This window comes from Numida meleagris, chromosome 1 (assembly GCF_002078875.1).
Source record: "Numida meleagris isolate 19003 breed g44 Domestic line chromosome 1, NumMel1.0, whole genome shotgun sequence".
In the NCBI taxonomy this organism is placed as follows: Eukaryota; Metazoa; Chordata; class Aves; order Galliformes; family Numididae; genus Numida; species Numida meleagris.
Genome location: NC_034409.1, coordinates 169139671 through 169152630, shown reverse-complemented (window position 1 = coordinate 169152630; position 12960 = coordinate 169139671). Strand labels below are relative to the sequence as shown.

General features: G+C 38.7%; 1 protein-coding gene across 1 annotated transcript in view; it reads left to right on the top strand.

Moving 5' to 3' along the window:
• The window catches only part of LOC110388225 (complement C4-like), a 53724-nt gene that overhangs the window by 3165 nt on the left and 37599 nt on the right, over nt 1-12960 (top strand). Inside the window, exons 2-7 of the mRNA XM_021377297.1 lie at nt 7419-7499; nt 8196-8388; nt 10386-10569; nt 11533-11603; nt 11892-11977; nt 12581-12663. Coding sequence (XP_021232972.1) covers nt 7435-7499; nt 8196-8388; nt 10386-10569; nt 11533-11603; nt 11892-11977; nt 12581-12663 — 682 coding nt within the window. The 5' untranslated portion in view covers nt 7419-7434. The remainder of the gene's footprint in view (nt 1-7418; nt 7500-8195; nt 8389-10385; nt 10570-11532; nt 11604-11891; nt 11978-12580; nt 12664-12960) is intronic.

Here is a 12960-nt window from a genome sequence, read left to right as displayed (position 1 = left end):
AATTTACCCTAAACATGTATCTTGAGCACTATACACCATAACTTCTGCTTTTGCATTTTCATAGACTGGGCAAGAGGTTAAAAAGCTGGGTGGAAACCTGGACTTGTATCCAAACAACATGGTTTTGGAAACAGTCGAGTAAAGGTTATGGAGAAGTGTGATGTTGAGCAACCTGGTCTAGAGGGAGGTGTCCCTGCCTGTAGCAGGGGGTTGGAACTAGATGATCTTAAAGGTCCCTTCCAACCCAAACCATTCTATGATTCTATGATTCTATGATTTTATGAGCTGCTCTCAGTATTCCAATCCAAAGCCTACCTGAAAATGTATGTTCGATGCTGTGCTGCCAGTGGGTCACTTGGGACATTTTTGGAAGAGGATGTGGGTCTTTTGCACTCCTCTTTTGTATATGCAGGTGTTTAAGCATTCCTTTAGCAAAGACAGGTGCCTCCCGAAGAGTAACCCAAAACTGATCTTTAGCACCCATTAACTGCCATGGACCTCAGCCACATAGCTCATGCACCAGCAACCTGCATGCAGGAGAAGTATCCATGTGTGTCCTGAACCAGAGCTAGTCCCATTACTCCCAGTACCTGGCATGGGCAGTAAAAAGGGGCCCCAGGAAGAAAAGAACCTGCAGTTTCACAGCTCCTCGTGAAACTTATTTCCTCGGCGGACAGATAGCACATCTGACCGCTGGAGGGCACCAAGGCTCTATTTTTTTTTTCAAACTGTTCCAAAGCTCTCTCGATGCTGCTTCACACAGCAGCAGCGGCTGTACATGGATCCTGGCAGGTTTAGCAGGTTCTTCGTGCGGGATTATCTGCCTTAGAGCATGTTAACATCCTGTACGTGACCAGGTCAGAGGCACTGACACTGCCACGGTGAGTCAATACTTTTTGGTATCTCAGTGGAAAACAGTGAGCAAACCTATGGCAGATATTCATATCACAATGTATGAATACATGCTGTTAATGCTTTTTTCCACAGAAAATGAAGCTGGGCTTCCTGCCTAAATGTACATCTGCAGTGCACTTACAGAAGCCAACAAACTTTACTGAAGACTCCAGAGAAAGAGGGGGAATTTTGAAATTTAGTGTTGTAATGTAAGAGTCTGTGAAACGGAAGATAGCCCCAAATTCATTTAAGAAATTGCTTCTGGTAGCAGCAGAAAATGAGTAAAAGCCTATAAGGCAGAGCATAACAGCCTAAGACCCAATTGCATGACAAGGGCCGTACATTTCATTTATGTTGATAAAATAAATGAAAGCATAATTTATATTCACATTTTCTCATAGTTTCACATTTTTTTGGATGGGGCCCTGGGCAGCCTGATCTGGTAGGTGGTCCACGACAGGAGAGTTTGGACTAGATGATCTTTAAGGTCCCTTCCAACCCGAGACATTCTATGATTTTTCTGTAGGTACAATGTATTACCTACATGATCTGGGCAGGGTATGTTTATCGTAACTGCCGTCAGGAGGGCTTCGGTGATAATCCAGCCAGTCCCCCTCTGAAGACATCAGTACTCCCCTTTGCACCTAAGCCACTGAAAGGGCAGCTGAGTTGTCATCTTTTGTATCATTTTGCTGGAAGGAGTTTTCTCAAAACTGGGTTAGCAAGAGGGAAGATATCTGCCATGATGCCTGTGCCCAGGCTGGGTATGGTACCTGTATCTGAAAATATCATGGTTCATCCACATGGCTGCCTAAAAAGATGATGGCTGCACAGGGTCAGAGCTCCATGGTAAACGTGCAAAAAGAAGAGATCAGCATACATTGCCTATAACTATCCCACCAAGCTGCTGTAGAAGTCATTCTGGTTTTATTCCACTATAACAAGATAGCAGATGGTCTGCCCACACCCTGGGAAAATACCACAACTCCTGACACTGAAACGTGTTATAGCTGAGCAGATTCTCATTTACAGTGACGACTAAGCTTTCCTGACACTCATATCCTGTCCCCATACCCTCTTTCTCTTTGAATTTCATCTTTGAACATTAAAACCAGCGGATCAAAATAAGCAGGACAGCTTCTCATCACTGGAGTTGACCTGAGCTGATTCATGTGCGATGGAGGTGGGCAAAGCCCTCTCCCAGATCTGAGATGGAAGCTCTTCATCGTGCTTCTCAGGGTTGCTACGTGGACTGCCTTAGATTTAATTAGCAGATCAGAGCAAATGAAGGAAAGCTGCTTGGGAGAGACAGGCACACAACTAGCTGTAGTTGAGGATGTTCCATGCTTTTTTCCTTCTTTTGTTTTGAAACAGTTTTGAAAACAATGAAATTTTCTTAAACCTTAGAGTATCTGTATTTAAGATATAAGTAAGATGGGAAGAATAAGTTGGGAACTGAAAGGAATGAGGATCAGTGATATTTTTAAGTCAGCACTCTAAACTCTGCCTTCATAAAAGGTTGGCTCTCCTTGGTTCCATGCTTTGCTCCGAAATCTGCGAAACTGAATGTGGAAGCTTTATTCTCATTCTTCTTGGCTGGTGAAAATTTTAGCTTTTTCCTCTGATACATTCAGGATGGTTTTTGTCTCTTTGTTGATTTTGTTGTTGCTCTTGCTTTTGTTTTTCATTATTCTTACATATTACCCATAGGAAAAAGAGAAAAAAAAAAAAAGAATCCCCAGTAGACATTTCAGTACATTAACTATATTAATTATAGTCCAGAAGAATGAAAAAAGTGGTTAAGGTTAAGGTGGGAAAAACTGTAAGATCCTGAAAATAGTAGCCGATCAAAAAACAACACATTATTGCAATAGAGAGTAACATCGTGCCAGTAGTACAATGGAACTATCATTTGACCAAAAAAAAAACCAAAAAACCAACATCATTGTGTCTTACATAGGCTACCTTTGCAACATTAAGCACCAAGAAGTAGGGTTTTTTCATTTGTTTTTTTCTTGTTTTGATCTATAGTTAACAAAATTAGAAATTGAACGTATCCATTGGGAAAATGAAGGAAGAAACCTTGAGAAAATAACTACGGTTGTTTGTTTAACCTCTCAAAATCTCGGCTCCTTAATAAGAAGAGAAAACTCTTGCATATTGGTTTTCCTTTTCTAAAGAGAGCATATATATAGCACAGCAGATACTCTTAGGAGGGTTAAATTGAAGAGCATTTAAGAAAATACAGACTTAAAAGGTCATTTTTTCATGGCAAAAGCAACTAGAGCCTCTATTAACATTTTAATTCATGGCTTATATTCTGGTAAAGGAAAAAAAGAATAATTTCAATTTACATTGATGCTAAGGAGAAGTTTCCCTGCTCTTAAGAGGAACTTTTCAAATTAGATGCACACTTCATGGTCTGCTGTTGAAAAAGGATTTCCAAATCTAATTTTCTGTATTGTCAGAAGTGAAATATTGCCTTTTTTGTTTGTCACAGTTCCCTGTACTGCAGCAAAGAGGGTATCGCTGCGGTGCTGATCTGTGAAATGTGAAGTTATCCTTTGTACCTTCCTGCCAGGCAGAGGTGAAAGAGGGCAGGAGGAAACCGAAAAAAAGAGTTTGGTCCCGCTAGTGCTTTGGCAGATTAAGGAGGAAGAGTCTTTCTGAAAGAACTTCAAGCCAAAGAACAAACCTACTGCTTGCACTCACAACACTGTGAAAACCTACAGAGTTCAGATGCAGTTACTGAAAGGAGAGAGAGCGAGTATTCAAAATAAAGCAAGTCCGTCTCCCCAGGTTAAGGCTAGTTAGTCTCTTCTTGCATATATCTCAATCCCAGATTGTTGTACTGAACTCTGGGTCAGCTGGAGAATCAATAGCGTTCCCAGTGAGTAAATATGAAAGGACTTTGCCTTATGAGAAAGGGCATGCACGAAAGCTATTTTAGGGTGGCTTTCATGTGTTCTCTCTTACAAGCAAGTGTAAGAGGCTTTCAAGGAGATAATTTAATTTTATCACACTCTGTTATATTTTAGCATGTAGTAACTAGAATCCCAGGCAATCTGAAGAATCTATGGCAAAAGAGAGGCAGTAAAACGATCGTTTTATACAAACTCCAAGAAGTACAAATAAAGCAAAAAATAATTTTGTGACTAGTTGTATAAATAATTATGGGACCGTATGTACTCACTCTCATGTATTAGAGAGTGATAAAATCCCTATTTAATTACAGCAGCTCATAGCAGTTTATATTTTGGACAAAAAAAAAAAAAGACTTTATTAATAGTCAAACCTCACAAGGAAGAAAAAGTGTGTAAATCCAATTAAAAAAGTGAAAGCAGAATGAATAGCTTTTGTGAAATCCCCTTTAAAAAGAGATCCATGAAAATGTCTCGGTGTGAGTTCATACACAGCACAGCATAACTGCAGCCACCAAAGCAAAGAGCTGTTTGTATAGCTGTATAAACAGACCTCGCTCCCCTGACAAACAAGCCAGCCCAGACAATGAAATCTCTGACAAAGACAAGAACTACAGTGAGATTTTGCTGTGAATTCACAGTTCCTTTGACTTCAGAGGTGGCATATCCCTGCTGGCCGTGTTACAGACTTGTGTATGTGATACGTTTTCACCTAGGAGATATCCTTGTGTGTTTCCCAAGGAAAAGCCACCCAGCTTGAAGATGTTAGCTTTTTATTGTCTCATTTCGTTATTTGTCTGGAACAAAAATAATGATTCACTCATATTCACTTCATGTTCTGTTTTAGTAACTTAAGTTGTTCAGTGCTTACATTAGTGCTGACCACATATGGCAGCAATGTTAAGTGTCTCTAGAAATGGAAGGAGCCATATCATGCTCCTACTCAGCTGCTGCTGCTTTTAGTTAACTTCCCCCATTATCTTCTCTTCATTTATATAACAGTGAGAAGTGTTTATTTTGCCAGCCAGCTTTCAGCAAACCTCTTCTATTCCATAAGGAGACCAAGAGCCCTGTTCCCAAGAGAATTTTTCCACAAAACTTGTCTTTTTCCTAAGCACAGACGCTGTTCATGGTGGAAATCTCTGCTCTTCTTTACCAGCCTGCTTGAGTGTGGTATGCCAGAGGCTCCAAAGGAAACTGTGTGATTTTGGCATGGAACTGAATCAGATTTATCAGTGCATAACTGCAGTGGGAATGAGTGGGTGGGGAAGGAAAGCAAAGTGAAGATAACTTCGGTCTGAGCAGTTCCCAGTTCGGACATCCTGTAAACATCTCCCAGAGGGCATGGGTTTGGGCCCTGAGGACACTCGGGTACCTTTCCTTATCTTCTCACTGCTGGCTGACAGCTAAGATCAGAGTGGAAGCCAGAAGGGCATCTGGAGAACTCAGGGTGGACTTCTGGGCTGCAGAAATAAAATTTCTATTTTCCTCTAATTCCTTCAGGATTGCTAACTCAGATGGCTGTAAGCATATCTTCTTCACCCTAATCCATGTCTTCTGACTTTTTTTCTTTTTCTTGTTTTTAATCTAGGATATAAATGCTGTTTTATCACTGTAAGATAGCTCAATTAAGCCAACTGCTAAATGACATAAGACAAAGATAGTGCAACACTTACTGGCCTGGTTGAATTTTTTCCCTCTTTTAAATACTGGGACACTATTCAGTTGACCCAAGTAAATGTCATTACAATAGTGCTAATAAGGAAACATTTTGACAGAAATAGAGAAACTGAAGGAAATATGGAGCAAGCCCTCAGGCAGGTTTCTGTCTAATTGTCTTTTCAGCATCACAAAACAGTGAGAGTTATCTCATCCTTATAAATGGTGCATTTGCACATTTCCTAACTTTATTTTGAGAACCATCCAAGGCTGGTAGGTCTGAAAATATATTCTGAATATTCTATTATATAGAATATAATATTCTGTATAATAGAATATTCTAATATTCTAATTATATTCTATAGAATATAATATTCTATATAATAGAATATTCTAATATTAGAATATTCTATTCTAATATTCTGAAATAGAATAATTTACCTGTCCAAACCATAAGTAATCACCTATCAGCTTGAATTGCCTAAATGCAATAATTTGTTTTCCAAGGCAACACCTTCATGGGCTGAATTTCAGTCTGTTGTCATACCACCTGCTGATCTGAAATTTAAGCCAGAAATACACTTGTTGCTACAGCCACTGGTACTTTGTGTGACCATCAGTGGACAGAAGGTAATTGTCATCCATTGGTGTTTGATTCAGATGGAGCTACCATGCTTCTGACACACTTGGTGTATAATAGTGACTACTCTTCCCCTACCTCCCTGTCTTGCTCATGATGGAAAATGTAGAGTTGAGGAGCTTCTTATGTTTGAAGAGCAAGACAAGTTCTTCTAGGCAAGAGACTGGGCAAGGTGAGGGTACCTTCACCCTCACAGCAGAACATGACTATGGACTGTGAGCCCCTGCTATGAGTGTGAATTCCCCTTAAAAATAAAGGCGTGCTGCCTTAAGGCATCCATTGCTAAAAATTGAAGATGCCAACTTAAATGCGGAATGCTAAAGGGCAGTGTAACTCCAGACCTTGTGGGCAGCCATGTGATCATTTCTGGGATTTCAGCTGCCTGCAGATCAGATGGGCATTTTTCCATTTTTCTGAGTCAACAAAATTGTGTTTGGGAGACAACAATCAAGGCTTGCAAGAATGAGACACGGGGAGAGTTTCAGTTTGTTGGTTCATCTTTTATCAAACCAGGTTCCTGCACAAACAGTTATACTTCAGGCATGTTTTTTTCTTCTGTTTTTGAGTATTCCACACCCTAAGGCATTATATGTCTTTTGTGCTGTCTGGAATGCCTTCAGCTGTTGTGCCATCTTACATGTTTATGCTAAGGTGAGACTAATCACCCTCTGAAAAAGCCCTCAGTCTTGGCTGCAAAGGAAAATTGGTCTGACTAGCTTAGTGACATCCATTTTAATCCCATTTAAGTTAAACAGGTTGAACTGCCATCAAGCACTATGGATGGGACTGAGCTGTACAGACATATTTCCACTATAGTTCCTTTGGTGCTATCTAAACCAGACGGAGCTTCCTTTATTCTTTGCTGGACTACAGATATGCCTGGAGTTAAGTAATAATCTAGAGAACGGATCTGTCTCTTGCATTTGCTTCCATTAATTATTGCCTTACAACCATTCCTTTAGCTGTTGTGCCTTGTTTGATTTTGGGTTTGACTTTGTAGCACTTGGGAAAACTTCTCTCTCTAAATGGTGTTTAGTTCCTGTAAGGTGAACATACTGAAGGTGGGAAGAGAATGAATGAATAATTGAATGTAAAACTGTGGCTTAGTCCAGAATGTCTCTCTCCAGGCTATTAATTTGTGCACTATTAACATGTCCATCATTATTGGTTGTACAGTTTTGAAAGTTATTAATAAATAACCAAGATGGGTGATGTTCTTAGCTGCAACGTGCCATCGGCCAATACTTCCAACTTGCAAATCAAGGACAGATTGACAGTGGGATTTTGGTATTTCTGTTTTGCAGATGCTGTAGTTTTACCATGGAAAGACTGGTATTTTTGACAAGCCTTTGTTTGCTGCTAACCAGTACGCAGCAAGAACCATCGTAAGTATATTTTATTATTAACTTTTCACTCATAACAAATCCTTTGGAAATAGAAAGTAGGAAGCGCTCATGGTCTTGAAAGAGAAGGACAGCGCTGAGCTCTGCTCTCCGGTGACAACGACAGGGCCCGAGGGAATGGCATGTAGCTGTGTCAGGGGAGGGTTGGGGGGTGGTTAGGGAAAGGTTCTTCACCAGAGGGCGGTGGGCATGGAACAGGCTCCACAGGAAGGAGTTCGAGGAATGCTGGGACAATGCTCTCAGAAGTATGGTTTGATTTTTGAGTGGTGCTGTGTGGAGCCAGGAATTGGACTCAATGATCCTTGTGGGTCTCTTCCAACTCATGATATTCTATGATTCTACATGAAGATACATGAATTCATAATATCAGATATATTATCACATATTGCTGGAGCTTTTTCTCTCCTGTCTTTGGGGGTTGATATTTTGTAGGGCCTCATTTGTATGATACAGAATTTGGGGATCAATCAGAGAGTAATTTCTTTCTTTTAACATATACTCTAACTAGCAAGGGTGGTAATCTAGGTGACCTCCACAAGGCCCTTTTAACCTCAGCTATTTTGTGATAGTGGAACTGACAAGTCTGTTTTTCTTTTCTTTAACATTCATATTGACTAGACATTGTGTTATGCAAAAAACAGCCTACATATTGGTCAATCTATTCCTATGTTATTTTAGATTTCTCATCACCGCCCCAAATGTGGTGCATTTGGGTGCACAGGAGACAGTAACCGTTCAAGTTCATGGAGCAAAGAGCCCTGTTCATGTTACTGCATATTTCAGAGATGAGGCGAAAAATCGGCTTTTATCAGATAGGATCAGCTTTAACCTTAACCAAGAGAACAACTACCAGGAGATAAAAAAAATAATGGTAAGTCTGCCATCATAGTGATGTAGATGCTTAACCCTAATCGTAATCTTTCAAAAATATGTTGGAACAGAGATAACATTGATTGCTCCAGTGAAATGAGAATACATCAATATCAGTAGTGGTAACACTGTTAATCCAATAAGCTAATCAAGTGATCGCTTGTGCTCTTCTGTACCTAACCATCAAGCCCAAGGTTTTGTCACATGGCAATGGAAGATCTTTTCATCACTGTAGATCAGTGATGAAATTAAATTTTTAAACTTTTTTTTTTTGTCATTCTTCTACAGATTTATGGCATTTCGGGTTGAGTTTTTTTGATTGATTGATTTTTTTTTCATTTGAGGGATTTGTTTCTCCTCCCGGAAGTGCAACAGTGTAGTCCTTTAACTGTTTTCATGGCCTTATCATTTACTTGGCCATCATATGAAACAAGGGAAACCTTAAAAAATGTGCAGTCTCTCAGTCCAAAGCATGTAATATTTCTGCAGACTTTTAAGTTGATTAATTCTGCTTTACATCATTTGCTTCAGGCTCAATTCTTTGACACAGTTCTTAACATTTAGTTCAGTAGTACTGATTGGCAGTATTTGGTTGGAAACACCAAACACACAACAATACTTGCTTTAGCTCTGTTTACTTACAAAGCCATGGGTGTCCAACATTTTTGGCTTGCCTGAGCCACACTGAGTGAAGATGAATTGTCTTGAGCCATGTATAATACTGTTAATGTATATAAGTAGCCTTTTTTTAATAAATAAATTGATTCTAGCTTTTTGAAATATATTCCATCTTTTCCTGTACTTTACTTTTATCTGTGTTTTAGATTTTATCTTCAAAAATTAAACTCATGTTATTTTTATGAAAAAAAAAAGTGGCCATTAAGTACACAATTCAGTGAATTTACAAATTCTGAGGGAAAGTGAATAAATGTGGTACAACGTGTGTCTTCTATAAACCTGCCTTTAGCGTGCTTGGATTGGTAGACTGACACGTTTATTTAGGTGATTATTAGTTGTATATTCTCCCACATGGTCAGAATAGCAGAAACACGAATCAAATACATATTGTAAAACTAATGAAAAACATTTCAAAAATGATTTTATACTTCTTGTGAGCTTTCTGAGATGCTGAAAATTACAAAATTTGTCAGCACCACATGAGCATTCTGGATATTTCTTCTGCAGTGAACATATTAACTTGTTAAATTATTTTATGATATAACATAAGCTCAAGTTTAATAATTGAATAAGAAAAGTTACATGTCTGCTTAATAACAAAAAACACATGCCTTCACAGGCACCCACATGTGTAGGTAGGTTGAAATATTATTATCAGCAGTCACTGCTTTTTACTTGCCAAGTGGCACAAGCACATTGTACCATGTAATATATGTGGGTTTCAGTTTTACTGTGCGTGGTAGGGGTGAGAGGCAGAGACTGCACTGAGCCCTCCCATCCGCAGCAGTCCACTGTTGCCTACGCAGTCTTTGCTCAAGTTATGCGCAATTAACTCTTGAAAAATATCATTAAAAATCACCTACTATTGAAAGTTTACAATCGTGTCGGACTGCAGCAGTAGATGCCCAGGGCCACGTGTGGGCTGCAGGACATGGACTGGACACGCCTGCCCACAGTTAAAAGCTGAGATGTCAAATCAAGTTCTTCTTAAGCAGGATGTTTAGAAATGTATTAAACTGCATGAGCTAAAGTTCTGACATCATGTACCAGATTTAAGCAAAGAAACATACAAAATGATATGGTAGCTGGAATTAAACATGCATGTAGACTAAAGAAAAGTCATTGGGCTTGTGTTATTGCCGTTGGACAGAAAAGAGAGGAACAGATATTAATTCTACTTACAAAGAAATAATCACCCAATAAGAAAAACACAAGAGAATATCTTCTGTTGAATGGCTGGTTATGGCCATCAGCTGTGTAACTCCAAGGTTACCAAGTTCGTGTCTGATTCTGTGGGGTTCTTCTTTTTGTTTTCTTCAGGTCAAGCCAGGAAGTCTGCAGCAGGATGCATTCAAGAAGAGTAAAAGTCCACGTATTCTCCTTGTCACTGAAAGCAGGCAGCTTCATAAAGATGCTGTTAAAAAAATCAGCATCCTCCTGTCGTCCAAGAGGGGCTACATTTTCATTCAGACTGACAAGCCTATATATACTCCAAATTCTAAAGGTTAATATACTAATGCTGCCCTTCAGATGTTGAATATAGATGTTACATGGGCATGATTTTAAGTAGTAATAATGACTTGATCCTATCTAATGTAAATCCTTGCCTTTTAACCACAGCTATCTCTGTGCATACCAGCCAGCCCAGATTTTACATTTGTGTTCTGCAGCCAGGGCTTCTGCAGGGTCTGCACTGCATATCCCAACAATCCACATGGAAATGACAGAGGAGTCAGAAAGTCTTTCTCTTCTTACAGTGGGAGCCAAAAAAAATCTCATTCTTGCTCAGAAAACTTTTCTTCTCTTTCTGAGAACAAAAAAAAAAATTTAAGAGCTATTCCTTCTGTTTGCAATGCCAGCACTAAGCATCCTTTGCACTTTAAGACCACAACATCTTTGTTTGTTAACAGTTTAGTTAAGCAGCAAGAGAGGGAGGTAGAAACAAATTCTTAAGTGTTGCTGTAGACCTTGACAGCAGAAGGAATAGTAGGTGGGTGAAGCTCCCTGCATAGTTTTCCGAAGTGTCTTCAAAATGGTACTTAGTAATGTAAAAGTAAAAATATGGAGGAATGCAATTCTTTTTTTTTTTTTTTTAATTTCTCATACTTTTATTTTTGAAAAGAAGTGTTTTATCCTAAACTCAGATACATGCTTGTAGCCAATCACTTTTACTAACCAAGAATCGATAGAACAAGAGGAAATAGCCTCAAGATGCACCAGGGGATGTTTAGGTTGGATATTAGGAATTATTTTTTCACTGATAGAGTTGTGAAGCATTGGAAAAGGCTGCCCAGGGAAGCAGTTGAGTCACCATCACTGGGGTAGACTTGGAAATGCTAGGTTAACGGTTTGAGTTAGTGACCTTTAGGTCTTTACCAACATAAATTTCTATGACTATAATAACCACTATCTAGAAAAAAAAACAGAAAATAAATATGTGAACGCAATTTCTTCTTCTGTTAAACAGTAAGATACAGGATCTTCATTCTGGACAATGCTATGAGGCCAGTGGAAGATACAGTTACAGTTGCTGTGCTTGTGAGTATACAAACAATACTTGTAATGGGTGCTTCTTCAGCACAGGCACTATGAAAGACTTCCATAAATAGTCCAAGAGAAAAACCGTAGTTGTAGCTCCTCTCTTCTCCTCATCGCTATTTACATATTGTGAGATATAATTCATTGTTGGTGCATGGAAGGAGGGGCAAAGCATGAAAATTAAGGTCAGAAAATAAACAGAGCGTGTCTTCCTTAGGATGTGTACATGAACATGACTTTCATTTTTAATATCTGGTTTATGTTTGCTTGTCTTCACTCTCTCAACAGAATTCAAAGGGAATGGTGGTTATGAAGACAGAACGGAAAATAAAAACAGTGCTCAGTGAAAATTTTGAAATACCTGACATTGCCGAGTACGTTACTATGCCTTGTGCGTTAAAACAGTTCACGTGTCCAAATGTCTCTTTCTTAGGGTTTCCTTTAGGCCCCTCATCTTGGATTTAGTATTAACGCAGTGTGATTATAAACCTTTATTCTGTTAAGAAACAATTGAGCAAACTGCTTAACCATCTCCCTCAATCATATGACTATATCCAGGAGAGCACTTCTGTAACAGTTTAATTTACAAAGTGATTTGAAATGGACTTGAGCTTTTCCTTAATGTTCAATATGTTTTTTGTGTGCTGTCCCAATTTTGACATCACAGAGGAGAAGAGATACAGGAAATGTACCACGAAATACCTATTTCTGTAGGATTATCAGAGGCAGTGCATGTTACATGTAGTTTGCAAATGTGCTATCTTGCAGTTCCTCCTAGAAGTCTTTTGGAGTGTTACCTAGGAAATTTGGAAGTACTCTTCTAGCTCCTCCAAGAAAACAGAAATCTATTAATAAATAGATTTTAGATTAAATCTAAAAAAGGAAAAACTAGTATTCAGCAGTAACTTAGATACATTAGCATCACAACATATCTGAGGAATCTTAATTAATTATTTTCTACTGAATCTGAACTTTAGGCCTGGAATTTGGAAAATCAGAGCCTGGTTTCAGCAATATGAAATGTCCAATGCTTCAGCTGAATTTGAAGTTAAAAAATATGGTAAGAGAATATTTTATTTGGATTATATATAGGAGGTCATCTCTACTGATTTAAAGATACACTGCGGTGATTACATTTGGCTGTAACTAGATACTAAGGACACAGTTCACAGCATTTCAATTTCTCATTGCTGTGTCTTTTGTACAGAATGAGAACTGTACGCGTCTTCCATTTGTATTTGGTAAAGAACCAAACAAACCAAAAAAAGAAGACAAAATAAAACAGCAACTTTATTTTTAAAAATCAACTTTAATTTTTTCCCAAATTGTCATTTTGCAGAAAATAAAATGGAGATGA